The sequence below is a fragment of the Schistocerca gregaria genome, chromosome 1 (assembly GCF_023897955.1).
Source record: "Schistocerca gregaria isolate iqSchGreg1 chromosome 1, iqSchGreg1.2, whole genome shotgun sequence".
In the NCBI taxonomy this organism is placed as follows: Eukaryota; Metazoa; Arthropoda; class Insecta; order Orthoptera; family Acrididae; genus Schistocerca; species Schistocerca gregaria.
In genome coordinates this window covers 188,018,599-188,046,428 of record NC_064920.1, presented here as the reverse complement: position 1 = coordinate 188,046,428, position 27,830 = coordinate 188,018,599, and the positions used below count along the sequence as shown (strand labels likewise).

The window sequence follows — 27,830 nt, the reverse complement described above, 5'->3', positions numbered from 1 at the left end:
TCTTCTGGCGCTGCTACTTTGGTATAAAGAAATGCATCATCTGCGAATAGCCTTAAAAAGCATCCGACGCCTTCTACTAGATCATTTATATATATTACTAACAGCAACGGTCCTATCACACTTCCCTGTGGTACTCCAGATATTACCTTTACCTCTGTCGATGTGGTTCCGTTAAGAGCGACGTGTTGAGTTCTATCTGCAAGAAAGTCTTGAATCCAATCGCAGGTCTGCCCCGATGCTCCTTAAGTTCTTTTTTTTATTTTATTAACTGGCAATGCGGGACGGTGTCAAATGCCTTACTGGAGTCAAGGAACACGGCATCAGCCTGAGCTGCGTTGTTCACTGCGCTGTGGATCTCGTGGAGGATCAGAGTGAACTGAGTTTCGCAGGATCTCTGTTTGCCAAATCCATGTTGATTTTTCTAGAGGAGCTGTTCATTTTCCAAATACGTCACAATTCTTAAGCATAAAATATGTTCCATAATTGTACAACAGATTGACTTCAACGATATAGGTCTATAATTGTGTGGATGTGTCTTAAGGCCTTTCTTAAAAACGGGAATGATCTGCGGTTTTTTCCAGTGTTTTGGTACCTTACGTTGCTCAGGTAATGTACGATAAATTACTGCTAGAAGGGGAGCAAGTTCTTTCGCATAATCTTTATAGAATCTTGTAGGTATCTCAGTTGGTCCTGAAGCCTTTCCGCTACTTAACGATTGTAGCTGCTTTACAGTTCCACGATCGGTTATCTCAATATCTGCAATTCCGATGATTGAAAGGGGGGACAATTTCGGAATACCGAATTCAGTATTTCGACCTTCTCTCTGTTATCTTCTGTTTCGGTGCTGGCGTGGTCGCTGAGAGAATGAATAGATGATTATGACCAACTTACTAATTTTACATACGACCAAAATCTCTTAGGGTTTTTACTCAGGTCGGTGGACAATGTCTTACTTTCGAAATCATTGAACGCTTCTCTCATTGCTCTCCTTACGCTCATTTTCGCTTCGTTCAGCTTTTGTTTGTCAGCTAGGTTTTTACTTCTCTTGAATCTGAAATGAAGTGATCTTTGTTTACGTATTGCTTTTCTAACACGGCTATTAAACCATGGTGGATCTTTCTCATCCCTTAAAACACTATTCGGAACATACCGGGTGATCGAAAAGTCAGCCGGCCGGGGTGGCCGAGCGGTTCTAGGCGCTACAGTCTGGGACCGCGCGACCGCTACGGTCGCAGGTTCGAATCCTGCCTCGGGCATGGATGTGTGTGATGTCCTTAGGTTAGTTAGGTTTAAGTAGTTCTAAGTTCTAGGGAACTGATGACCTCAGCAGTTACGTCCCATAGTGCTCAGAGCCATTTGAACCATTTTTTTGAATCAAAAGGTCAGTATAAATTTGAAAACTGAATAAATCACGGAATAATGTAGATAGAGAGGTACAAATTGACACACATGCTTGGAATAACACGGGGTTTCTTAGAACCAAAAAATACAAAAGCTCAAAATATGTCCGACAGATGGCGCTTCATCTGATCAGAATAGCAATAATTAGCATAACAAAGCAAAGATGATGTTCTTTACAGGAAATGCTCAATATGTCCACTATCATTCCTCAACAATAGTTGTAGCCGAGGAATAATGTTGTGAACAGCACTGTAAAGCATGTCCGGAGTTATGGTGAGGCATTGGCGTCGGATGTTGTCTTTCGGCATCTCTAGAGACGTTGGTCGATCACGATACACGTGTGACTTCAGGTAACCCCAAAGCCAATAATCGCACGGACTGAGGTCTGGGGACCTGGGAGGCCAAGAATGACGAAAGTGGCGGCTGAGCACACGATCATCATGAAACGACGCGCGCAAGAGGTCTTTCACGGGTCTAGCAATATGAGGTGGTTCTAATAAATCCCCTTGTCATTCCAAACATATGTGTCAATTTTTACCTCTCTATTTACATTATTCCGTGGTTTATTAAGTTTTCAAAATTATACTAACTTTTTGATCACCCGGTACTTGTCTAAGGCATATTGAACGATGCCTTTGAATTTTTTCCATTTGTTCTTCAAATCTTTGTCCACATCACCGACTATTTGATGCTGACTGCTGAGATATTCTGAAGTTAGTATCCTGTCAACCTTACTGACCAAATATATCTTCCTACCTTTCTTAACATTCCCTGTAGGACCCATCGTCATAGATTCTGTCACAGCCTTATGAACTGATTTCTTCCTCTACGTTAACTGATTCGATAAGTGCAGGTCTGTTTGTTGCCAGGAGATCTAAGACGTTACCCTCACGAGGTGGTTCTGTAACTGTCTGCTCAAGGCAATTTTCGAACAAGACCTTCAGAACAATGCCACACGATTCCCTGTGTCTGGCACCAGTTTTCATGGAACGATACTCCCAATCTATACCTGGCAAGCTGAAAATACCCCCTATTCTCTTCGATTTCGGTTTGTAGAGGAGCTGATAACTGTGTTATTGTTCACCAAAGCATGACATCCGTAACGCTGGCTGAAGGGAATGTTCCCTCAAGGCTTAGATCTTGAGTTTCTGTGTATGTATTAGTTTGTGTGTGTGCAGACGCGGTGCGGCTTTGGCAGCGTCTGCTGGACTGCGAGGGCGCCCGCTGGCTGCTGGCGGCGCCTCCGCCGTCCCGCCTCCCCCGTGGCAGCGCCGCGGCCATCTTCCTCGACTACGGCTGCACGCGCAACAGGAAGCTCTTCCTGCAGGTCACTAAAGCTGCTCGCTGTACCTAAATGTCTTGATATTGACACCTTGCAGATGACAATACTGATGCAAAAACACCAAATACAGGACTGCCAGAAATACACTCCTGGAAATGGAAAAAAGAACACATTGACACCGGTGTGTCAGACCCACCATACTTGCTCCGGACACTGCGAGAGGGCTGTACAAGCAATGATCACATGCACGGCACAGTGGACACACCAGGAACCGCGGTGTTGGCCGTCGAATGGCGCTAGCTGCGCAGCATTTGTGCACCGCCGCCGTCAGTGTCAGCCAGTTTGCCGTGGCATACGGAGCTCCATCGCAGTCTTTAACACTGGTAGCATGCCGCCACAGCGTGGACGTGAACCGTATGTGCAGTTGACGGAATTTGAGCGAGGGCGTATAGTGGACATGCGGGAGGCCGGGTGGACGTACCGCCGAATTGCTCAACACGTGGGGCGTGAGGTCTCCACAGTACATCGATGTTGTCGCCAGTGGTCGGCGGAAGGTGCACTTGCCCGTCGACCTGGGACCCGACCGCAGCGACGCACGGATGCACGCCAAGACCGTAGGATCCTACGCAGTGCCGTAGGGGACCGCACCGCCACTTCCCAGCAAATTAGGGACACTGTTGCTCCTGGGGTATCGGCGAGGACCATTCGCAACCGTCTCCATGAAGCTGGGCTACGGTCCCGCTCACCGTTAGGCCGTCTTCCGCTCACGCCCCAACATCGTGCAGCCCGCCTCTAGTGGTGTCGCGACAGGCGTGAATGGAGGGACGAATGGAGACGTGTCGTCTTCAGCGATGAGAGTCGCTTCTGCCTTGGTGCCAATGATGGTCGTATGCGTGTTTGGCGCCGTGCAGGTGAGCGCCGCAATCAGGACTGCACACGACCGAGGCACACAGGGCCAACACCCGGCATCATGGTGTGGGGAGCGATCTCCTACACTGGCCGTACACCACTGGTGATCGTCGAGGGGACACTGAATAGTGCACGGTACATCCAAACCGTCATCGAACCCATCGTTCTACCATTCCTAGACCGGCAAGGGAACTTGCTGTTCCAACAGGACAATGCACGTCCGCATGTATCCCGTGCCACCCAACGTGCTCTAGAAGGTGTAAGTCAACTACCCTGGCCAGCATGTTCGGGACTGGATAAAGCGTCGTCTCACGCGGTCTGCACGTCCAGCACGAACGCTGGTCCAACTGAGGCGCCAGGTGGAAATGGCATGGCAAGCCGTTCCACAGGACTATATCCAGCATCTCTACGATCGTCTCCATGGGAGAATAGCAGCCTGCATTGCTGCGTAAGGTGGATATACACTGTACTAGTGCCGACATTGTGCATGCTCTGTTGCCTGTGCCTATGTGCCTGTGGTTCGGTCAGTGTGATCATGTGATGTATCTGACCCCAGGAATGTGTCAATAAAGTTTCCCCTTCCTGGGACAATGAATTCACGGTGTTCTTATTTCAATTTCCAGGAGTGTACACAGTCGCGGTATCAAGGCAAAGCAATCCTACACATGTGTTATATACGATGGGAATATAAAACACCCTTTGGCCCACGTTTAACGGCTACCTCAAGAGGCCTTTCTCAGCCCTATATTGTACAGGTTGCAAACGAATTGGAGAATATCTTTACGCTTAGTATTTGCCCGCCAGTGAGCAAATGGTATATGTATTTACTTTACCTCGTCACCGTTCTGGGTAAATCGTTAGTGACTTAACGGGACACTGGCAACATTCCACGCTCCGCCGCTAGGAACAACGTTCATACTATCAGCAGTTAAATTACTGTTACTGAAACTGAAGAACCAAAACAACTTCACCAGCCTAATATAGTATAGCTCCCCGCGAGCACGCAAAATTGCCGCAACACGACGTGGCGTGGACTCGACTAATGTCTGAAGTAGTGCTGGAGGGAACTGACACCATGAATCGTGCAAGGCTGTCGATAAACCCGTAACAGTACAAGCGGGTCGAGATTTCTGCTGAACAGCACGTTGCAAGGCATCCCGGATATGCTCAATAATGTCAAGTGTGGGGAGTTTGGTGGCCAGCGGAAGATTTTAAACTCAGAAGAGTGTTCCTGGAGCCACTCTGTAGCAATTCTGGACGTGTTGGTTGTTGCGTTGTCCTGTTGGAATTGCCTAAGTCAATCGGAATTGACAATGGATATGAATGGACGCAGGTCATCAGACAGGATGCTTACGCACGTGTCACCTGTCAGAGTCGTATCAAGTTGTATCATGGGTTCCATATCACTCCACCTGCAGACGCCCCACACAATTACAGATCATCCATGAGCTTGAACACTCCCATACTGACATGCTGCGTTTATAGATTCATGAGGTTGTCTCCATACACGTACATGTACATCCGCTTGATACAATTTTAAAAGAGACTCGTCCGATGAGCATGATTCCAGTCATCAGCAGTCCAGTGTCTGAGTTGGCAGCCCAGGCGAGGCCTAAAGGTTTCTGTCGTGCAGTCATCAAGGGTACACGAGTCGGCCATCGGCTCCGGAGACCCATATCGATGATGTTTCTTTCAGTGGTTCGCAACCTGAACTTATTGATGGGCCAGCAATGAAATCTGCAGCAATTTGTTGAGGGGTTGCATTTCTGTCGTGTTGAATGGTTCAAATGGCTCTGAGCACTATGGGACTCAACTGCTGTGGTCATTAGTCCCCTAGAACTTAGAACTACTTAAACCTAACTAACATAAGGACTTCACACACATCCATGCCCGAGGCAGGCTTCGAACCTGCGACCGTAGCAGTCGTCGCGTTGAATGATTCTCCTCAGATGTCGTTGGTCCCGTTCTTGCAGGATCTTTTTCCAGTTACAGCGATGTAGGAGATTTGATGTTTTACTGGATTCCTGATATTCACGATGCACTCGTGAAATGACCGTAAGGTAAAATCACCTTTATCGCAACTTCGAAGATGCTGTGTCCCATCGCCCGTGCGCCGCTTATAACACCACGTTCAAACACAATTAAATCTTGATAACCTGCCGTTTTAGCAGCAGTAACCGATCTAACAACTGTGCCAGAGACTTGCTGTCTTATATAGCTGTTGCCGACCACAGCGGCGTATTCTGCCTGTTTACATGTCTCTGTATTTGAATACGCATGCCTGTACCAGTTTCTTTGGCGCTTCAGTGTATATTTACAAGGAAAAACGTGCCGTCTACAACAGATACTATACGGCTGGATCCGTATTTCCTTGTTCCTCCTCCAGTAAGCCGTCAGTAAAAGTCCTAGGGTTATTGTCTACAACAGCAGATAATCATTCTACCGACAAATCGTATACTTAACGTTAAAAATTATTCAAAGACTGAGTAGTCTCCAATTCGACCACATGCACATGGTGGGGAGCTCAGCCTGACATTCGTGTTATCCTCTAAACAATACGCTCCGCGTTACATTATCGGCGTATGTCCTACTGGAACGCTCCGAACTATATTTTAGAGAAATAGGACAGGCTACAACGCAGAGCAATGAGAACATGTTTGAGAGCCATATCTACATCAGCGACCAATGCACACCGTAGCTAATGAAACGTCCATTGACACTAGTGAAATATTAGTAATTCGAAAAGCGGTTATCTTACAATAGGGAACGAATTTCAAAAAGTCTTAACCTTAACATACTCTAAAAGCACTCTACAGACGAAAGAGACAACATATCCGAATGGAACTACCGCCAATTATGTAGGAGACATACTGCTACGTGTGGTTCATAGTATGAGAACAATTGACAGTAACGTAAAATTCATGTGGATCAAAAGCCATTCAAAGATAATTAAAAACGAAATATCCTCATATGTACTAAAGAAAGTATTACCCAAGATATTCCAAGGAATGAGGCTTCCCTGTAGTGACATTAAACAGAAAACATGACAGCAAGAACAGGAAGAATGGTACAGGGAATACACTATAACCCAAAGAGAAAAAGGAAGTTTTCAGCTCGTATTCAGCCGGAGATGCTGGCATTACCGTGGTTTAGACAGAGTCAGAATGAGTAAGCGGCATCGGAGTTCCGTAATACGAATGGGATTACTACCCCGGGCGCTACGCATCACAGCTACAAAATTGCAGTTACAGAGTGGGAAATGTGCAGGCATGACAATGAAGAAGAAGCAGATTTAAATCATGTAACTTTATCATGTAATCAATGCTAAAGGCAGCAAACAAATTTATACCATAATTAGAACCAATTGAAGGTTCTCTTGTGGGCAACCAGTACTGTCCTTTTAAATACGAATGTTACAGGGATATATCACATCACAGGAATCTACCTAAAAACTTCAGACACGTATATTTAATTCCAATTTCGTTTCGAATGTTTATCTGCGATATAACCATGTATATATGTTTGTATGACAAAACACGAAGCCCACACCTACTACAGTAGTACAAGTTTATATGCCAACTAGCTCTGCATATGACGAAGAAATTGAAGAAATGTACGATGAAATAAAAGAAATTATTCAGATAGTGAAGGGAGACGAAAATTTAATAGTAATGGGTGACTGGAATTCGAGTGTAGGAAAAGGGAGAGAAGGAAACATAGTAGGTGAATATGGATTAGGGCTAAGAAATGAAAGAGGAAGCCGCCTACTAGAATTTTGCACAGAGCACAACTTAATCATAGCTAACACTTGGTTTAAGAATCATGAAAGAAGGTTGTATACATGGAAGAACCCTGGAGATACTAAAAGGTATCAGATAGATTATATAATGGTAAGACAGAGATTTAGGAACCAGGTTTTAAATTGTAAGACATTTCCAGGGGCAGATGTGGACTCTGACCACAATCTATTGGTTATTACCTGTAGATTAAAACTGGAGAAACTGCAAAAATGTGGGAAATTAAGGAGATGGGACCTGGATAAACTAAAAGAACCAGAAGTTGTACAGAGTTTCAGGGAGAGCGTAAGGGAACAATTGACAGGAATAGGGGAAAGAAATACAGTAGAAGAAGAATGGGTAGCTCTGAGGGATGAAGTAGTGAAGGCAGCAGAGGATAAAGTAGGTAAAAAGACGAGGGCTGCTAGAAATCCTTGGGTAACAGAAGAAATATTGAATTTAATTGATGAAAGGAGAAAATATAAAACTGCAGGAAATGAAGCAGGGAAAAAGGAATACAAACGTCTCAAAAATGAGATCGACAGGAAGTGCAAAATGGCTAAGCAGGGATGGCTAGACGACAAATGTAAGGATGTAGAGGCTTATCTCACTAGGGGTAAGATAGATACTGCCTACAGGAAAATTAAAGAGACCTTTGGAGAGAAGAGAACCACGTGTATGAATATCAAGAGCTCAGATGGCAACCCAGTTCTAAGGAAAGAAGGGAAGGCAGAAAGGTGGAAGGAGTATATAGAAGGTTAATACAAGGGCGATGTACTTGAGGACAATATTATGGAAATGGAAGAGGATGTAGATAAAGACGAAATGGGAGATACAATACTGCGTGAAGAGTTTGATAGAGCACTGAAAGACCTGAGTCGAAACAAGGCCCCCGGAGTACACAACATTCCATTAGAACTACTGACGGCCTTGGGAGAGCCAGTCATGACAAAACTCTACCAGCTGGTGAGCAAGATGTATGAGACAGGCGAAATTCCCTCAGACTTCAAGAAGAATATAATAATTCTAATCCCAAAGAAAGCTGGTGTTGACAGATGTGAAAATTACCGAACTATCAGTTTAATAAGTCACAGCTGCAAAATACTAACGCGAATCCTTACAGACGAATGGAAAAACTAGTAGATGCCGACCTCGGGGAGGATCAGTTTGGATTCCGAAGAAATGTTGGAACACGTGAGGCAATACTGACCTTACGACTTATCTTAGAAGAAAGATTAAGAAAAGGCAAACCTACGTTTCTAGCATTTGTAGACTTAGAGAAAGCTTTTGACAATGTTGACTGGAATACTCTTTTTCAAATTCTAAAGGTGGCAGGGGTAAAATACAGGGAGCGAAAGGCTATTTACAATTTGTACAGAAACCAGATGGCAGTCATAAGAGTCGAGGGGCATGAAAGGGAAGCAGTGGTTTGGAAAGGAGTGAGACAGGGTTGCAGCCTGTCCCCGATGTTATTCAATCTGTATATTGAGCAAGCAGTAAAGGAAACAAAAGAAAAATTTGGAGTAGGTCTTAAAATTCATGGAGAAGAAGTAAAAACTTTGAGGTTCGCCGATGTCATTGTAATTGTGTCAGAGACGGCAAAGGACTTGGAAGAGCAGTTGAACGGAATGAACAGTGTCTTGAAAGGAAGGTATAAGATGAACATCAACAAAAGCAAAACGAGGATAATGGAATGTAGTCAAATTAAATCGGGTGATGCTGAGGGAATTAGATTAGGAAATGAGACACTTAAAGTAGTAAAGGAGTTTTGCTATTTAGGAAGTAAAATAACTGATGATGGTCGAAGTAGAGTGGATATAAAATGTAGACTGGCAATGGCAAGGAAAGCGTTTCTGAAGAAGGGAAATTTGTTAACATCGAATATAGATTTATGTATCAGGAAGTCGTTTCTGAAAGTATTTCTTTGGAGCGTAGCCATGTATGGAAGTGAAACATGGACGATAACTAGTTTGGACAAGAAGAGAATAGAAGCTTTCGAAATGTGGTGCTACAGAAGAATACTGAAGATAAGGTGGATAGATCACGTAACTAATGAGGAGGTATTGAATAGAATTGGGGAGAAGAGAAGTTTGTGGCACAACTTGACTAGAAGAAGGGATCGGTTGGTAGGACATGTTTTGAGGCATCAAGGGATCACAAATTTAGCATTGGAGGGCAGCGTGGAGGGTAAAAATCGTAGAGGGAGACCGAGAGATGAGTACACTAAGCAGATTCAGAAGGATGTAGGTTGCAGTATGTACTGGGAGATGAAGAAGCTTGCACAGGATAGAGTAGCATGGAGAGCTGCATCAAACCAGTCTCAGGACTGAAGACAACAACAACATGACAAAATAATTTTAAAATGCGTTCTACGTAGATGTATAAAGAAACTATAACCGATGATTTGGTGGATACCACTTGAACCAAAGCGAAGAACTTACTAAGGAGATTAACCAAAGTGTTGAGTTCAGCACCCCGGACGTTCCGCACAGCACAGTCCAGCCACAGCAGCAGGCAATCGAGCAACGTCTGGTGTAGGTTGTTAGCGTTCCCAGTTCATAGTACAGGCCGGTATAGGTCATTCTTGAATTCGAAATACACTCTTTTGAACTCAGAAAATATTTGCTTGACTCTATACGTCACCCCAAAATGTGATCCCGAATGACAGGAAATGAATGGAGTCAAAGTGTACCAGGGGTATTATTTTAATCTCATCTACGTCTGACATCTGCATCGCAAACAAGAAATCTCAGAAGGTCAGCAGCATGCTTATTGCGTAGCTTTCATTCTAATAATTCAACGCTGTCAACCTGTTCCATCCGCCGGTTATCGTATTTTAGACATGCGTTGTATGGAAACCTCATTCAATTTCTTTTCAAAGTTTAATGACAAAATAATTAGCTAAAAATGAAAAAGCAACAGTTTTTGACAAGACTAAAATTAATTCGTTTTTTCTTGTCATTTACAAATGAACAAACTTAGCATCTGGTAGTGTTACTGAAGAAAGGTCATTAACATACACAAGAAAAAGTAAGGGACCCAAGTTACCTGATGACAGATTCCTTAATACGCCGTTTGTGTAACGTTCAATTGGTTTGACAGATCATTTTGCAGAACTTCCATAGACGCCATAATATTCAAATTTCCTTTAAAGGAAATTGTAATTTAAGTTTCCATATGTCTTTGACAGATCACAGAGTGAACCAGCAACCTATAATTTATTTTCTAATTAATTAAGTAGATACTTTATGTATATATGATTAACGTTTTCAAGATCTTAACACTCAGACGGATAAGATGCAGCTTGCATATTACCTTTCTAAGATTCGTGAGGATACCAGTGAAACTGGAGGTGTCTTCTTTCTTAATGTTGTAGTGATAAACGACTGGTAACACAAACTCAAACACTTTTATTAACTTTGTTTGAAGCTTTTTGGGACCCAGAACATTCCCACAAGACAACATAAGAATTATTAACAAAATTATTTTCCTCAATTGAAAACAAATGGTCTCCTTCGTCCAGTACTGAAGCTCACCACAGACAGGTGCAAAAATGTCAATAATCGCGAAGAAAATCTTAGATTAAACGAAAAGTTCACTAAATACTTGATAACACAACCCGTCTTTTACTGGAATACCCAAAATATTCTGTGTGATATGTTACAGTCTTCTCACTTGGAAAACTTTTAGTCCATGTTCCCACTAGGAAGCATACGTCTGAGCAGAATGGAATTTAAGGTTCCGGGAAGACTGGTATAATTTCAGACACCTTACAGTCTCCCAAGACGAATGAATAACGAATGATACCAACAATTCCCGCTAGTATATCGCCAAACTTAGCGCTGTCCCCTGGAGACGAAGGCAGCGTGCTGTCGGAAGCGGTAATGGGTCCATGGCACATGAATCAGTTGGCCATCTGCAACACAACAGCCTGGATTGGTACCTACATGGTCCTAAATACTCGCATGGTGGAAGTCTACTTGCAATCGATTGACCACACGTGATACAGTGGATGCAGCGAAAGGTCTGCAGTAGGAGCGACCCCATTGTGGTTGTATGCGCCACCTGTTGTTCTTCATGTCTAGTCTATATGAAGGTCCTCTTTGTGTCAGGCTGCAAATTTATTGGTTCACTGGACTGTGCCATCGTTGAGTCGCAGGGGCTGTGCTTGCTGCAGGCCTCATGACAGAGGTGTGTTTGTTGTAGGCTGGCACCAGTGACTGATTACCACCATGACATGCCATTCCTCCACCTTCACCCCTTAAAGTGATGAAGAAGACATGCAGACAGGTGTCTGCATCTTTGACGAGTTTGCTGTTGTCCACCTGATCAAGGAGGATAGATTTCATTGGGGTGTTGTGCTTTTGACGCCTAATGTCCCATGTCACCCTTTGGAGGATATGCCTCGCTGGCCTGGGGGTCTGGAACAGAAAACTGAGTGAGACTTTTGTGTGGGGGCATTAAACCCCACTGCAATTAAATCTGATTAATGTGTTCGTGACACTAGGTGCTGTCCTGTAGGGTTACCTCCAGCATGACATAGATGAGGAGGTACAATATAGGTGTGCTGGAAGGAGAAACGGTTGAGAACGGACGCGATTTTCTACATTATCGACCATGCAACTGCACCACAGGGGAAGACTGTCCTGCAGGGTGGCATGATAGGATGCCACAAAGAGAGTGAGCTTGTCAGGCAGTGGATGGTGATGGTACAGCTTTACCATTTGGGACTTGTAAGTGTGGACGAACCACTCGGCAAGGCATTGGTTGCCAGATGAAATGGTGCCACATGAATAAGAGAGATACTGTTCATGACACAGAAATGAGGAAAATTCGATGGAGGTAAATTGTGGTCCATTGTCATTGACAATGGTTTCAGGAATGCCTTCCACAGCAAAAATGTGAGTGAGCACTTTGATGGGCTGGATTGAGGAGGTTGATGGTATCCGAGTCACAGACAAAAAGCCTATGCTAGAATCAGTGGTTATGAGCCAAGAGGCACAAAGAAAGGGTCTGGCAAAATGGGGAGAAATGTTGGACCATGCAAAGGATGTAGTGAACGATGGGAAATATCTTTGGGCCATAGCAGCTTGGTGGCTATGATAGTGGAGCAGGTAGCGACCATCTCAGCTATTGTAGCGTCCATCCCGTCCATTGCTATGCTTAGTGAGAAACGCTCCCCAGGGACCCTCATGGAGAAGCTCTAGGACTCAGTCATGGAGGGCATGCAGGACAACCATGCATGTCTGGCCATTGTCTCTATGGATGGAGATGACCCCTTGTATTGTAAAAATTTACTGTTGACATTCCAAAACGTTTGGAGGTCGGTCTTAAGATTGGAAACCAGCCCCAATTGATTTATTGTAAGACATCAGAGAAGGCAGGGTCACTGGCTGGGTGACGCCAGTTGAGGTCCATGTGCAGGAGAAGCCAGGCCACTGCGTCTCTGCCAATGTATCCTTGTGAAAGCAGATCTTTGGGTCACCATGAAGGCTGGATCTTTTCTTATTGGCAACCTGAAAAGAAGTTTTCTGGAGCTGAACTGAATCTCATATGTACAGCCAGTGAGCAAGAGAGCTCGGCTTTGCAAGTGGCACGCCGTCTTGGTGGGAGGGAAATGGTCGATTTGAGCAGTAGAGACCATAAAACTTTTTAATTCTAAAGATGATAGCCAGGGCCTCTTTCTAAATCTGACTGTAGTTGCACTGTGTGGCAGCAAAGTCTTAGAAACAAAAGTGAGTGGTCATTTCATGCTATCCATTCCATGGGAGAGAATCTCCCCACACCTTAATCCGCTGTATCAGATGCAAGACTAGAGTCTTGGTACGATCACAGGCAATCATGTAGGTGGGCTGCAGGAGAGTGCGCCATAGTGCTCAAAATGCCCTGTCGTACTGTGACGACCAGGTCCATGGGATGGTCTCGCAGAGGAGATGATGCAAAGGTTCATCCAGCACTGCACCATGTGTGATGGATCACCACTAATCACTGAGTTGTCCAAGTACTGATTTCAACTGATATCTGTCTTCGGGCAGCTTTTTAAATGGCATCAATGTACTGTGCGGTAGGGCAAATTCTAGAAGCGCTAAAAACATTTCCTAAGTACTCTAGCTGTCGAACGAAGAGGTCACATGTGTCCTTGTTACATCACAACTGTACCCGATCAAAAATGAAAAAAAAGCGTCCAAGTTGCGCGTAAGGTCCTTGCTAGACTTGCTGGCCACCAGGACATCGTCTAAGTAATTAGCCATCGTAGAGTAACGCTTCAAGATTGAAAAGTGGCAGGCACACTTGAAACGCTGAACAGCTTCAAAAAGGAGTATTGATCATAAACACTCCCTCAGAAGCAGTGTCCAATGGCAGACACTGTGTGTCCCAGATATAAATCTTGGTAAACACTTAAGTCAGAATGTCTTCCACTTTGGGAATGGTGTATGAGTCTAACACTGCATGAGAGTTAGCTATAGCACTAAATCGCCATAGATCCTGAGAATACTGTTCGGCTTTTCCACAATCGCAATGAATATACCCTATCTACTGCTGGCGATCAGTGTGAGAATTCCCGCAGCTTGAAGTCACTGTAGTTCCTGGAGAAGCCTGGTGTTCAAGGCCAGTGGGACGGTGCAAGCCTTACAGGACTTCATTAACACTATGGGCACGACAGTAATACGAGCTTTGAAATTAGTGAACCAAGAAGAAGGTTACGAAAAGACCAACGAATATTTGCCAAAAAGCTCAGATGTTTAAGAATCACTGCCCTTGGCACAAACTGTGGGATTAGACTGTGAATTTCTAACCCCAAGGCATTAAAGAGGTCCAAACCAAGGAGATTAGAAGCGCCAGAATAAGAACTGTGAGTATTGTGGAACCATACTGAACTGGGCCAAAAATGCGCCAGAGATGGAGATGAGAACATTCCTAAAACCGTTGAGACAGGTGTCAAAATGTTGAAGGGGTGCCCCCACTTTCTAGCATGTAATTCAGTCAATTGTATGGTAGAGGTGCCGGTGTCTTCCTGCAGGTCCACCGGAGCTCCCCCAATTAGGACAAGAAAGAGACATCAAATTCTTAGAGGGTGGAAGAATGGACCATGCAAGAGAAACCTCAGTGGTCAATAGGATCGGTAGTACCGCAACCGAACGTTCAATGAGTGGCGGCAGGCGACCTTTTCAGATGAATCATGGTCCATCGAACACCTGCCGTTGGCGTTTACGGTTCTACAACATTTTCGGAAGGGTTCCAGACCAGGGGAGGGAGCGTTAGGGTCATAGAAATATTTTCTTAGCATTCTCTCGATAATCTCGCGATTCTGGAAGGCACGATGAATTAACAAAAGTGTGCATCTATTCCTGGATGTAGTGTCCACCACCACGTGCAATTTGTTTCCTGCTTGGCATGATGGCCTCTACCAGCAGATCCGTGCAACGTGTCACTCAGCTCACAGTATACGTGCGTGGTTCGAAGGGCACCAGTATGAGTTTACCGTACTCCCCTGAGCACGAAACTTCCCGGCTTACAATATAATCGACCACCTCCATCGGGCTGTTCGCACCATGGATCCGCGACCGAGGAACCTATTGCAGCTGTCCAAGGCACTGGAGTCAGCTTGGCTCCACATTCCTGTCGGTACCTTCCGAAACCTCACTGATTCTCTTCCTCCAACTCTGCGCTGCAAAGGGTAGTCGCTGGCGCTTTTTACAGATGGTTACGTCGCTGTGACTGGACGGTATATAACGTTCGGCAATACAAACCTTTTGATTCTGTATTCTACGTAATTCTCACAATTTTCTACAGATAGAAATATATATGTACCTTTATAAAACGTGGACTGTCCCTATTTGTGTTTACATGTTGCCGTTATCAAACTTCTTCGGATATCTGGAAATCTTTGATAGGTGGTAGGTAGTGAACGCCCTTTGTCCTGTACCAGCTCTCCATATCAGTTTGATGTAATGAGCCTGAGAAGTTCTCTAATACGGCGCCTCATGGCCGTTGTTGTCAGTGCGCAGAGCTGGGCCTGCTGAACACGTCGACGCACTGGCTTGTGTGGAGCGGTGGGCCGCCGCCGGCGGACCTGCCGCTGCGGCTGGACAGTGACGTCACGTGGGCCTCTCCTCGCGAGGGCGCAGTCGTCCTGGAGAAGCTGATCCTCGACCAACCCGAAGACTCGCTGTTCAGGATCGCCGTGGGGCGCTGGTCGCAGGGCGCAGGGCTGGCTTACCACGGCACCCACGTGCAGTGGCCGCCGCGCCAGCTGAACGGACGAATACTGCGTCTCGCAGCCAGGGTAAGCGACAGTACCGTACACCTGTCACGTAAATGTCAAGAAGTCTTGCAATAACACGCAATTTTCGTGCATTATATTCAGACAGTGGTTTGTATCAGCCTTTTGAATGACGCAATGGGTCAGATAAATTGGGTGTCATAGATAAATTCAGTTTTTCCGTTTCTTAAGTAACACCTACCGCCTACATCTTCACAAGTGGTCCTTATATTTGTCTGTCGACCAAATCCTTTCACTGTCTATCTTACAAACGAGTGCTCTTCGCCTCCACAACTTTAAGGACGTATTTTCACAAATGACAAAGGCTACTCTACATGTATACCACAATGATGGTGAATAATACACTGAACGGCCAATCAAACTGGTACACCTGCCCAATATCGTGTAGGTCCCCGCGAGCGCGCAGAAGTGCCGCAACAGACGTGGCATGGACTCGACTAATGTCTGAAGTAGTGTTGAAGGGAACTGACATAATGAATCGTGCAGGGCTGTCCATAAATGTGTAAGAGTTCGAGGCGGTGGTTATCTCTTCCGAACAGCACGATGCAAGGCATCCCGGATGTGCTAAATAACTATTTATTTCAAGTTTCTGCTACCAGACACTATTTATTTTATTTTATGCTTAATCTAACATAATGCAACGCGTTTCCAACATGTTCTGTTCATTTTCAAGCGTTGATGCATACATACATAGATAGAGAAATGTTACTTAAAAATAAAAAGTCTTAAACTAGATTAGTCTACAACACTTTGTCCATTGTTTTTTAATTTTTTAATGTAGCTGCTGATGTGGCATTTGGGGGGGGAGGAGGAGAGAGGCAGTGTATATCTAGTGTTCTAGACTAATCTAGTTTAAGACTGTTTATTTTTAAATAACATTTCTCTATGTATGTATGTATGTATTAACGCTTGAAAATGAACAGAGCATGCTCGAGACGCGTTGCATTATGTTAGGTTAAGCATAAAATAAAATAAAAAGTGATTGGTAGCAGAAACTTGAAATAAATAATTATCAAACACAGTCACGGCCCACTAACATAGCCATTATGGCTGAAAATAATGCTAAATAATGTTCATGTCTGGGGAGTTTGGTGTCCAGTAGAAGTCTTTAAACTCAGAAGAGTGTTCCTGGAGCCTCTCTGTAGCAAATCAGGACTTGTGGGGTGTCGCATTGTTCTGCTGGAATTGCCAAAGTCCGTCGGAATGCACAACGCACATGAATGGATTCAGATAATCAGACAGGGTGCTTATGTACGTCTCACCTGTCAAGTCGTATCTAGACGTATCAGGGGTCACATATCATTCCAACTATGGACTCCCCAGCCTGCAGCATGCTCAAAACATTGAAAAAACACAGTACATCCAATTTTCTTCTGCAAAAAGTACAGTTTCTTCAATAAATATAACACATCAACAGTAGTCAGTAGACAGAGTAGAGCATACTAAGTTTTTGGGCGTACATATAGATGAGAATAGCGGCCGAGCATATCTAGGCGCTACAGTCTGGAACCGCGCGACCGCTACGGTCGCAGGTTCGAATCTTGCCTCGGGCTCGGATGTGTGTGATGTCCTTAGGTTAGTTAGGTATAAGTAGTTCTAAGTTCTAGGTGACTGATGACCTCAGAAGTTAAGTCCCATAGTGCTCAGAGCCACTTGAGTCATAGATGAGAATCTTAATTGGAAAATTCATATTTTGGATCTTCTAAAGCGACTAGGTTAAGAAACTTTTGCAATGAGAATAATAGCCAATTTTGAGGTTATAGAAATTATTAAGCTAACATACTTTGCATACTTTCACTCTCTGATCTCATACTGAATAATATTTTGGGGTAACTCAACATTTAGACAAAAAGTATTCACTGCTCCAAAGAAAGTGGTTAGAATAATGTTTCGGGCTCATATCCGCACATCTTGTAGGCATCTTTTTAAAAGATTGGGAATTCTTAGAACTGCCTCACAGTACATTTACTCACTAATGAAATTTGGTCTCAACAACATTGACCAGTTTAAAAACAACAGTGACATTCATGATTATAATATCAGAAAAAAAACTTACACGATCCTTTACGCAACCTATCTTTGGCACAGAAAGAGGTAAAATATGCTGCTATAAAAGCTTTCGACAAATTACCAGATGAAATGAAATGTCTGACAGACAGCAATAATAGCTTCAAAAATAAATTGAAATCATATCTTCTTGGCAACTGCTTCTGTACCACAGATGAATTCTTGAATAGGAATAAATAAATTTATAAATATAGTATATGCATTTTGTACCTTTTAAGGGAATGGCGTAAATAATAGAAATATTAATCTTTAACTCTGTATTATAATATAAAAAAATCTTCTTTCATATGTGCATTTCTTGTGCACTTGACACGTTCCACATCATAACGGCTACCGTACCTTGCGATTGATCAATGGAACACGCAACCAAGTAACTAACAAACTAATGTTTGATAACAACGACGTATAGCAGTCACCTTGCAGAGGAATACCCTTCCAAGTTACATTCATACGTCATCGCCGTTGGCATGGTCTGATAATCCTCTTAAGTACATCATACACTGCTGGAAAAAAATTAATACATCTGGAAAGACGATGTCGATTTTGATCCGATGACGATATATACTATGTGGGGGATAGTAGATGTACTGATAATAGTTTCAGCTTAGTCCGCCAACAGACAGAGTAGTGACACAGGTAACAGAGCACCACCTGTGTCTACTCTTAATAGATGATGCTCACAGCCACAAGGTATAATGTGGTGCAAGCTTGTGAAGCAATCACGCAACCATACGAGGGAGACTCACTTGTGGTGCCTACAGCCAACTGAGCGAGTTTGAAAGGAGTCGAATTGGCCTTCCGAGTGGCAGAATTGTCCTTTCGGGGAATTGTCGCACAAATTGGACGTGCTGCGTCCGTTGTGCAGCGATGATAGTGTCAGTGGTCACGTGAACGTTCTCACACCACTAGATGAGCTTGTGGACCTCCAAACACTGTAGACGATCCCCAGGTCCGTCGTATTGTGAGGGCAGCAGTGACTGATCGTACAGTTACCATATCACAGATAAGAGAGTTTGTGAACCCAGACGTGTCAACACGAACTGTTGCGAACTGGTTGTTAGCACGCACACCTCTATCCCGTTTTCCACATGCCACAGCACCGATTTTCATGGCTCGATTGGCGCCGTCAGACGATCATTTGGAAAATGGAATGGCGCGCAGTGGTCTTCAGCAATGAAGGTAAATAATGGCCGTTCGCGCGTACGGCGTAGACCTGGTGACCACTTTCTCGTAGAGTGCATTCGTCTAAGACACATTGCCCCCCCCCCCTCCCCGCCCCTCCTACCTGGAATGCGATAAGCTACAACTATCGTTCACCTTTGCTGTTTCTAGAGGGGACAACAACCAGTACAAAATGTCGTCAGACCTGGTCTTTTGCCGTTCTTGCAACAGGTACGCGATGTTTTATACGAACAGGATAATGCTAGTCCACACACTTTCCGTGAAACTCAACGTGCTCTGCAAGACGTGCAGATACTTCCCTGGCCAGCGTGATCTCCGTATTTGGCTGCAATCGATCATTTGTGGGATATGATGGGACGAGAATTGACTTGTGTGACTCGTCAGCCAACAACTCTTAGAGAACTACGTGAACAGATCAAGCAGGTATGGCATAACGTATCCCAGGACGGTATTCGCCATCTGTACAGTCCACTAGATGTCAGAGTCAGCACCTTCATTGTCCCCAGTGGAGACTACATTACGTACTAATATGGGCGTTTGAGCATGGGTCGATATCTGGTACCTAAGAACCGTTTGTGTTATTGATCTGTAAATGTAATCATTTCATGTACTCCACATTCACTGTTGCAATAATAAATCTTGATTGAATTAGAAACCTCTAAAAGGGTATACAACTTTTTTTCCGGAATTGAGTGAATCCAATGAGCTCTGAGACTTTATGACGAAGACAAAAGACTCCTACAGTGCCATACTACAGCATGCCTCCGCTCCAATTTTCTTCCGGCAGTGCATAAACCCAATGAGCTCTAGGGCTTTGCGACGAAGGCAAGACTCCTACAATGCCAACCCACCGCATCCCTCAACTCCGAGTACTGTCTATACAAGCCCAATTGTTTTGAACCTGCTGAAAACAATGGGATGTCCTTAAACTTCTACCACAAGGATCAAGCTACTTGCCAGAGGGAGGCTGAAAAATTGAAGTATTTTGTAAAATTCTGAAGAAAGTCAGTGAAGAACATTTCGAGATTTTTGCTAACAGCGTTTCCTCTTTACATTGTATACATATACTTATATCTTACATATATTTAGAAAATATACAGCCTGTATTCGTCCGAACGTTTATTAGAGGATCATGTAAAAATTTGAAGTAAATTGGTCAAGAACTTTTCGAGCTTTTCGGTAACGACATTAAACAACAATTAGCCACAATATAGTTGTATAGATTCCTGTCCTTTGTTTCTAAGCTCTTATTGTAGTAGACAATGATTTTCCTTTTTCTTCAAGTGTAGATTCTGAAAATGGCTATTGTATAGTCGAAACTGGTAACTGTGCTCAAAAAAGTTTGAAAATCAGGACAATTAAATAAAAAATTATGTACATGATATGATCGCTCTACAAATTGTCATTTTGTGGCTAATTCTATTCAATCTACTTAAGCAATTAGAGTGACATTTATTAACTTTGTCTTAGCAAAAATTTGTACTGCAACCAAATACTCGTACTTACAACAGCGCACGAAGTGTACTCTGGCTATATGTTGTGTGCTGTTGCAGGTGATCTACTCGCCCTTGGACAACCTGGGGAGGAGACTGAGGAAGGTGGAGGACAAGCACCTGGACAAGGTTGCGCGCTTCGGCTGGGAGGTCTGCTCTCGGCTGTCAGACATGCTCAATTTCTCGTAAGCATTATTTCCACACGCGCATCCACGGCCTGTTTATGCAGGGCATACCACATATTAGGTGTGTTTTGTGCTCTGTCCCCAGAATATGGACTAAGAGTAAAACCAAGAAACATTTACTGAGGAGGAGCAGATACACTGCAGTGAAATACTTAAGGACGACATCAATTTTCACATGATATCTCGCTACCAAGTAACGCAGTTCAATGAAACTTGGACCATACATACAAAAAACGCTACAGTATAGTACAGAAGGTAATTGAAAGAAATACGCAATGAGACGAACAGAAATTACACTTTTATTTGAAGAAAATAATCACACTGCTGTCATCACGATTTATGATGTTCCACTGGACATAATGAAATGTGGGAAACGTTTCCTAATAGAGCTCGTGATATCTGAAGACGGCAACGTGCTCCTATGTTGGTCACAAGGCTGATTAGGGGTTCTTGTGGTAGGGTGTTCCATTCTGTTGACAGCTGCTAGATGGTCGACTTTGGTGCATGTGGTCGTGCTGGAATACGTCTCCCGAACGCATCCCAAACCTGCTTGATGGGAGTTAAGTCAGCGGAACAAGCAAGCCAGTCCATTTACTGAATATCCTCTCGTTCCAAGAGCCTCTGCACCTACGATGTTCGATGCAGTCTCGCGTTACCATCCATAAAAATGAATATATTCTTCACGGGTTTGCAGCCGGATCGTGTCGTCGTCCAGACACAATATTTCGGCGGATCAGCTGGCCGTCATCTTCAGGTGAGTTAATGCTAGTGCACTGCCTCGCCGGAACTGAATTTCAGCCACAACGACGGAAACCTTTATACACCACGGACAGAGCACCGTGCGTGTTCGAGATGATGAGTAGCGCCTCCTGGCGGCAAATAGACACGGCAGAAACGATAAATCGTAGCAGCACTAGTAATCCAATGATCGAAAAGAAGGCCGTTGTCGTTTAATGTCGGACAAAATCAGTTTCCATATCTTACTTAGAGGAAAACCTTTATCCCTGTTAATAACATTACTTGATAATTTAATTTCAATGGATTCTTTAGAAACACATTCCCAGTAGCGAAAAGCAGGAGATATCAATTGTGTCTTGTCATACACCGTCCTGTGTCCTTCGTTAAGAGAGTTTTCCGCCACTGCCGACTTCCCAGGCTGGAAAAACCTAGTGTGCCGATGAAGTTCCACACATTGGTCCTGAATAGTTCGAATAGTTTGACCAATATACTTCTTTCCACTGTGACACCGAATTTCATGTGGGAAAATGTGAACATCACATATGAAATTCGTCCGACTTTATTCGATGATTAAAATTGTTGTACTGTGGTCCTTCTGTCTTGCTCGTCAGCTTTGATGTTTTCTCTCTCTTTACTAGGGTTCGTCTTGAAGAGTCCCTGTAACTAATAGGTGAGAAATTAGATGAAGAAACCACCAAGCTATGTCATCATATGTTGACTTCAACGTATTTTCTTTTTAATGATGTATATTTTGAGAAAACTGACGGAGTGCCTATGGGGAGTCCACTCTCCCCCATAGTCGCCAACCTTTTTACGGAAGACTTTGAGGACATGGCACTCAAAACTTCGTTTCTTAAACCAAAGTGTTTTTTGAGATACGTTGATGACATTTTTATGGTTTGGCCGCATGGAATTGATGCTTTGAATAGCTTTTCAGATCATTTTAATTGTCTACATCCGAGTATTCAGTTTACTGTGGAAACAGAAAGTGATGGTAAACTTCCATTTCTTGATGTTTTAGTTCAAAGAAAGGACGATGGGACTCTCGGACACAGTGTGTATCGGGAACCTACTCATAGTGACCGCTATCCTCATGCGACCAGCTGTCATCCACCACACCAACGTAGTGGAGTTTTGCGGACTCTGTTGAACAGAGCTTATGCCATTTCTGACGAGGAACATTTGAAAGACGAACTTGATCATTTGAAGATTGTTTTGCGGGAAGTATATCATCCAAAATTTCAAGAAGTTTAAGAAAATATGATATTAAAAGTGTTTTTAAGCCAGTGGCGAACACTAGAGCACTTCTTGGCTCAGTTAAAGATAATTTGGGCTTGAGGAAGCACGGGGTTTATGAAATTCCGTGTCACTGTGGAAAGAAGTATATTGGTCAAACTATTCAGGACCAATGTGTGGAACATCATCGGCGCACTCGGTTGTTCCAGCTTGAGAAGTCGGCAATGGTGAAACACTGCCTTAACGAAGGACACAGGATGATGTAAGACAAGACACAATTGATCTCTTCTGCTTCTCGCTATTGGGAATGTGTTCTTAAAGAATCCATTGAAATTAGATTATCAAGTAATATTATTAACAGGGATAAAGGTTTTGCTCTAATTAAGACATGGATTCCGATCATGTCCGACGTTAAACAACAACGGTCTTCTTTCCGATCATTGGATTCTTTCAACTAGTGCTGCTACGATTTATCGTTTGTGCCGTTTTCCCCCATCGGCGCGCTGCGAGTCTACTTACCGCCAGGAGGCGTTGCCCCATCATCTCGTGGACGCGAGGTGATCTTTCCGTAGTGTATAAAGGTTTCCGTCGTTGTGGCTGGAATTCAGTTCCGGCGAGGCAGTACACGAGCATTATCTCACCTGAAGATGACGGCCAGCTGATCCGCCTAAATATTGTGTCTGGACGACGACACTATCCGGCTGCAAACTCGTGAAGAATATCAGCAGCTATTACGCCGGGAAAGTCTATAAAATCACATAAAAATGAAGTCAGGGTCGAATGCACTCCTGGAAAGGGGTAGGCCTATGTATCGCCAAACGTAAAGATATTTGTCATTATGTGCAACATTCGATCGTAAATTTATCGATCTGCTTCATCGCAGTGTGTATGTTGCAGCTTTTTCAGGTTTAGCTACGGCAGAATTCGAAAATAATTGCTGCGCGATGACAATGCTTTTAATAATGTGTGATTGTTGTTGGTGGGCGCGAGGGCTTAGCGTGGCAGCCTAATGCAGTGAGTGGTGGGAGTATGAAATCCGCGGTCGAATCGAGTGAAACTCGAAAGACGTGCTAGCCGGCACTTTTAGGATGAAATTACTAATTTGCTTTTGATACAATTATTTACGTCACGTTTATGCGCTGCCGAGTTTCAGTGTGAAGCGATCTATGGAGTACGGCAGCATGCAGAATATTTCTTAAACTGATTGTCTTAATCACTGCAATAAATCACACTGTTTGTGATGAGCTAACAGCCACTTATTTGTTTCCTCTATCTATCAGTAAGTGAAATATGTATCGTTAACTTCTTGGAGTGGGGAGAGACAACATCGTCGTAGTACATCAAACAGTTGTGTTATAGGTACAGTGGCACAATAACGATGACCCGTAACTGTATCGCATACAAAGATTTTTAAGTCACCACATCCACGCAACGCTATGCATTCTGTGACGTGTGGTGTAACTGTGCATGTTTTGTGCTGGACAAGTCAGCAAGATTACAATAAAATTAGTTACTTATTATTAATGTAACGTGAGGTTTTATTTAATCACTGCTTTTCCCGGCTAATGAACTTTATTTAGTTAAAGAAATCTCCACCTGGGAAAGTGTAATAATGTTGTCTGACAAGTAAGTGATCATTTATAACCAACAAAAAATCCAAATGTATGATAAGTAATCTGAACTAAACAAGATTAATGATTTTTAATAATTTCAGTGCTGTTGTGTAAAAGACTCTGTGCCTGTTGCAGCTCGTCTATCAAAATTAACGATACTGTTATTCGAGGTGGCAACACTTTTCTTTAAGCAAACTGAACAGTTTTGTCACACAGTACCACACTTACACAACACTAATGTATTTTCTTGTCAAAATGTTTCATAAAATTTGTTACGAAATTACCAGGCTTCATACATCAGCAGATAAGAATTTATACGTAAGAGGCTGTTCGTATTCACAGAAGTTCAATGTATCCACAGTCTAACTGGAATTTATTACCTCAGAGTGGGCCCTCGGCCACTAACAAACAATTATTATCGAAATTCCAGCCAACAACATTTAAGTCTGTGTAGAAAATCAATTTAAAACTGCCGCTGCCACATTTCACTATGATAGCGGTTAACATAAGACAATCACTTACCAATTATGCTTCTGGTTGTGTTTTACTCGTAATAAATAATATATATTAAATCTTTTCTCACCTTCACTATATGCATTAACATTTGAAAATACACTCCTGGAAATGGAAAAAAGAACACATTGACACCGGTGTGTCAGACCCACCATACTTGCTCCGGACACTGCGAGAAGGCTGTACAAGCAATGATCACACGCACGGCACAGCGGACACACCAGGAACCGCGGTGTTGGCCGTCGAATGGCGCTAGCTGCGCAGCATTTGTGCACCGCCGCCGTCAGTGTCAGCCAGTTTGCCGTGGTATACGGAGCTCCATCGCAGTCTTTACCACTGGTAGCATGCCGCGACAGCGTGGACGTGAACCGTATGTGCAGTTGACGGACTTTGAGCGAGGGCGTATAGTGGGCATGCGGGAGGCCGGGTGGACGTACCGCCGAATTGCTCAACACGTGGGGCGTGAGGTCTCCACAGTACATCGATGTTGTCGCCAGTGGTCGGCGGAAGGTGCACGTGCCCGTCGACCTGGGACCGGACCGCAGCGACGCACGGATGCACGCCAAGACCGTAGGATCCTACACAGTGCCTTAGGGGACCGCACCGCCACTTCCCAGCACATTAGGTACACTGTTGCTCCTGGGGTATCGGCGAGGACCATTCGCAACCGTCTCCATGAAGCTGGGCTACGGTCCCGCACACCGTTAGGCCGTCTTCCGCTCACGCCCCAACATCGTGCAGCCCGCCTCCAGTGGTGTCGCGACAGGCATGAATGGAGGGACGAATGGAGACGTGTCGTCTTCAGCGATGAGAGTCGCTTCTGTCTTGGTGCCAATGATGGTCGTATGCGTGTTTGGCGCCGTGCATGTGAGCGCCACAATCAGGACTGCATACGACCGAGGCACACAGGGCCAACACCCGGCATCATGGTGTGGGGAGCGATCTCTTACACTGGCCGTACACCTCTGGTGATCGTCGAGAGGACACTGAATAGTGTACGCTACATCCAAACCGTCATCGAACCCATCGTTCTACCATTCCTAGACCGGCAAGGGAACTTGCTGTTCCAACAGGACAATGCACGTCCGCATGTATCCCGTGCTACCCAACGTGCTCTAGAAGGTGTAAGTCAACTACCCTGGCCAGCAAGATCTCCGGATCTGTCCCCCACTGAGCATGTTTGGGACTGGATGAAGCGTCGTCTCACGCGGTCTGCACGTCCAGCACGAACGCTGGTCCAACTGAGGCGCCAGGTGGAAATGGCATGGCAAACCGTTCCACAGGACTTCATCCAGCATCTCCACGATCGTCTCCATGGGAGAATAGCAGCCTGCATTGCTGCGAAAGGTGGATATACACTGTACTAGTGCCGACATTGTGCATGCTCTGTTGCCTGTGTCTATGTGCCTGTGGTTCTGTCAGTGTGATCATGTGATGTATCTGACCCCAGGAATGTGTCAATAAATTTTCCCCTTCCTGGGACAATGAATTCTCGGTGTTCTTATTTCAATTTCCAGGAGTGTATTTCTCTACGTTACAAGACACGTTAATATTCGCCATTTACCAATACACTGCGCTGTAGATCAATAGCGCTAACGGCTGCGCTCTTTGGTAGCTGAGCAGAAAACTTAACATTTTTATAAGCCGAGAATTACAATAAAATAAAACTCCAAACAAAGAAGATTCGTTTCAGCAACACATAAACTCGATTTTCAAATATCGGTTAGCAGCGTAGTAAAGTTTTTTACCGACCTCTCTGTTACGAGACATCAATCACATCCTATAAGTACAACAGTTCGAACAAGAAGAAGGATTTTTCTACAAAATCATAGGTAACAAAAGATTGTGATTTTCATTATCTTTCACAAGAGCATTTTCTGAGATACAGTTTTTTACGAAACATTAAATTATGTCGTTGACAATAACTAATTATTGTTTTATTAACGATGAAGTCCTTTTTATTAGTATTACGTGAATAGGTTCAAAGTTCATACTTTCTACATACAGTGCTGCCGTGAATATTATTTAGAATAAAATATAGGCGCAGATATTACAATCTGCAAACCATAACATTAATACCACCAAAACGATCATATCCGACAGTGTTCCTGGGTGTATTTTCTCGCCCCTCGTCACTTGAGAATACCTCTAGCACTGTTGAATATGATTGTTTTGGTTGTTCAGGTGTTTTGGTGTGGGAAGGCATAATGTCGCATGGCGTAAGGACCTTCAGATGTTTGAGACCGGTACACTCACTAGTCAACGTTGCTGTGGCACTCTACTCCTTCCCCATGTGCCTGACTTCTTTTTTATGGATTACAATAGGCGTGAGCAGGTGGAGGAGGTCTAGGAAAGAGGGGATATTCAGCGAGTGGGGAGTGAACTGGTCTACCCGTCGGCAAAGACACACTGCACCACGTCCACATGCACCAGGGAAAATCCAGTCCTTGTCAACCACAAGAAGTCCTTACCGACCTCACATCCAGGACACGAACGCGCTGCACAGCAAACATTTCCGTATGTGGTGATCACACACCCTATTTAGAACCATGTCGCTCCTTTTGTAGTGTCCAGAGGTCCATCATAAATCACAGTGACATCAGTGTGATTATTGTATTCGAGTAAAAGTGTAATTTCTGTTCGTCTCGTTGCCTATTTCTTCCAGTAGCATTACTTTCTATATATGTTCCAAGTGCCATTGACCTAGGTTACTTGGCAGTGACACATCATACTAAAGTTACTTTCGTCTTCAATTTTTGCACAGCAGTCAACAACAAAAAACCTTTTCCTTAGGCTGTGATGTTTGACACACTATACATAAAGAGCAAAGCCGATCACAACGCCGTGCACTGAAACAGTACTGCACAAACCCTCATTCTGTCTCTCTCTCTCTCTCTCTCTCTCTCTCTCTTTCTCTCTCTCTCTCTCTCTCTCTCACTCACTCACTCTCTCACACACACACACACACACACACACACACACACACACGCCACTATCTTAATTAACATGCCTAAACAAGATTAGATGCAATTGTGCATTGCTGCTATACCATACCCTATCTGAATAAGCTACTCAGTGAAACGCAGCAAATATGTTTTAGAGAGTTTTTATTACTTATACCAATGAATTTAGTTATCTTCTTGGACAAAGT

The 27,830-nt window shown here is 44.0% G+C and overlaps 1 protein-coding gene across 1 annotated transcript in view; it reads left to right on the top strand.

The window, feature by feature from the left end:
* The window catches only part of LOC126336828 (ionotropic receptor 75a-like), a 120,282-nt gene that overhangs the window by 18,243 nt on the left and 74,209 nt on the right, over positions 1-27,830 (top strand). The window contains exons 2-4 of the mRNA XM_050000929.1: positions 2,580-2,728; positions 15,371-15,655; positions 20,455-20,579. Of these exons, the coding sequence (XP_049856886.1) occupies positions 2,580-2,728; positions 15,371-15,655; positions 20,455-20,579 (559 nt within the window). The remainder of the gene's footprint in view (positions 1-2,579; positions 2,729-15,370; positions 15,656-20,454; positions 20,580-27,830) is intronic.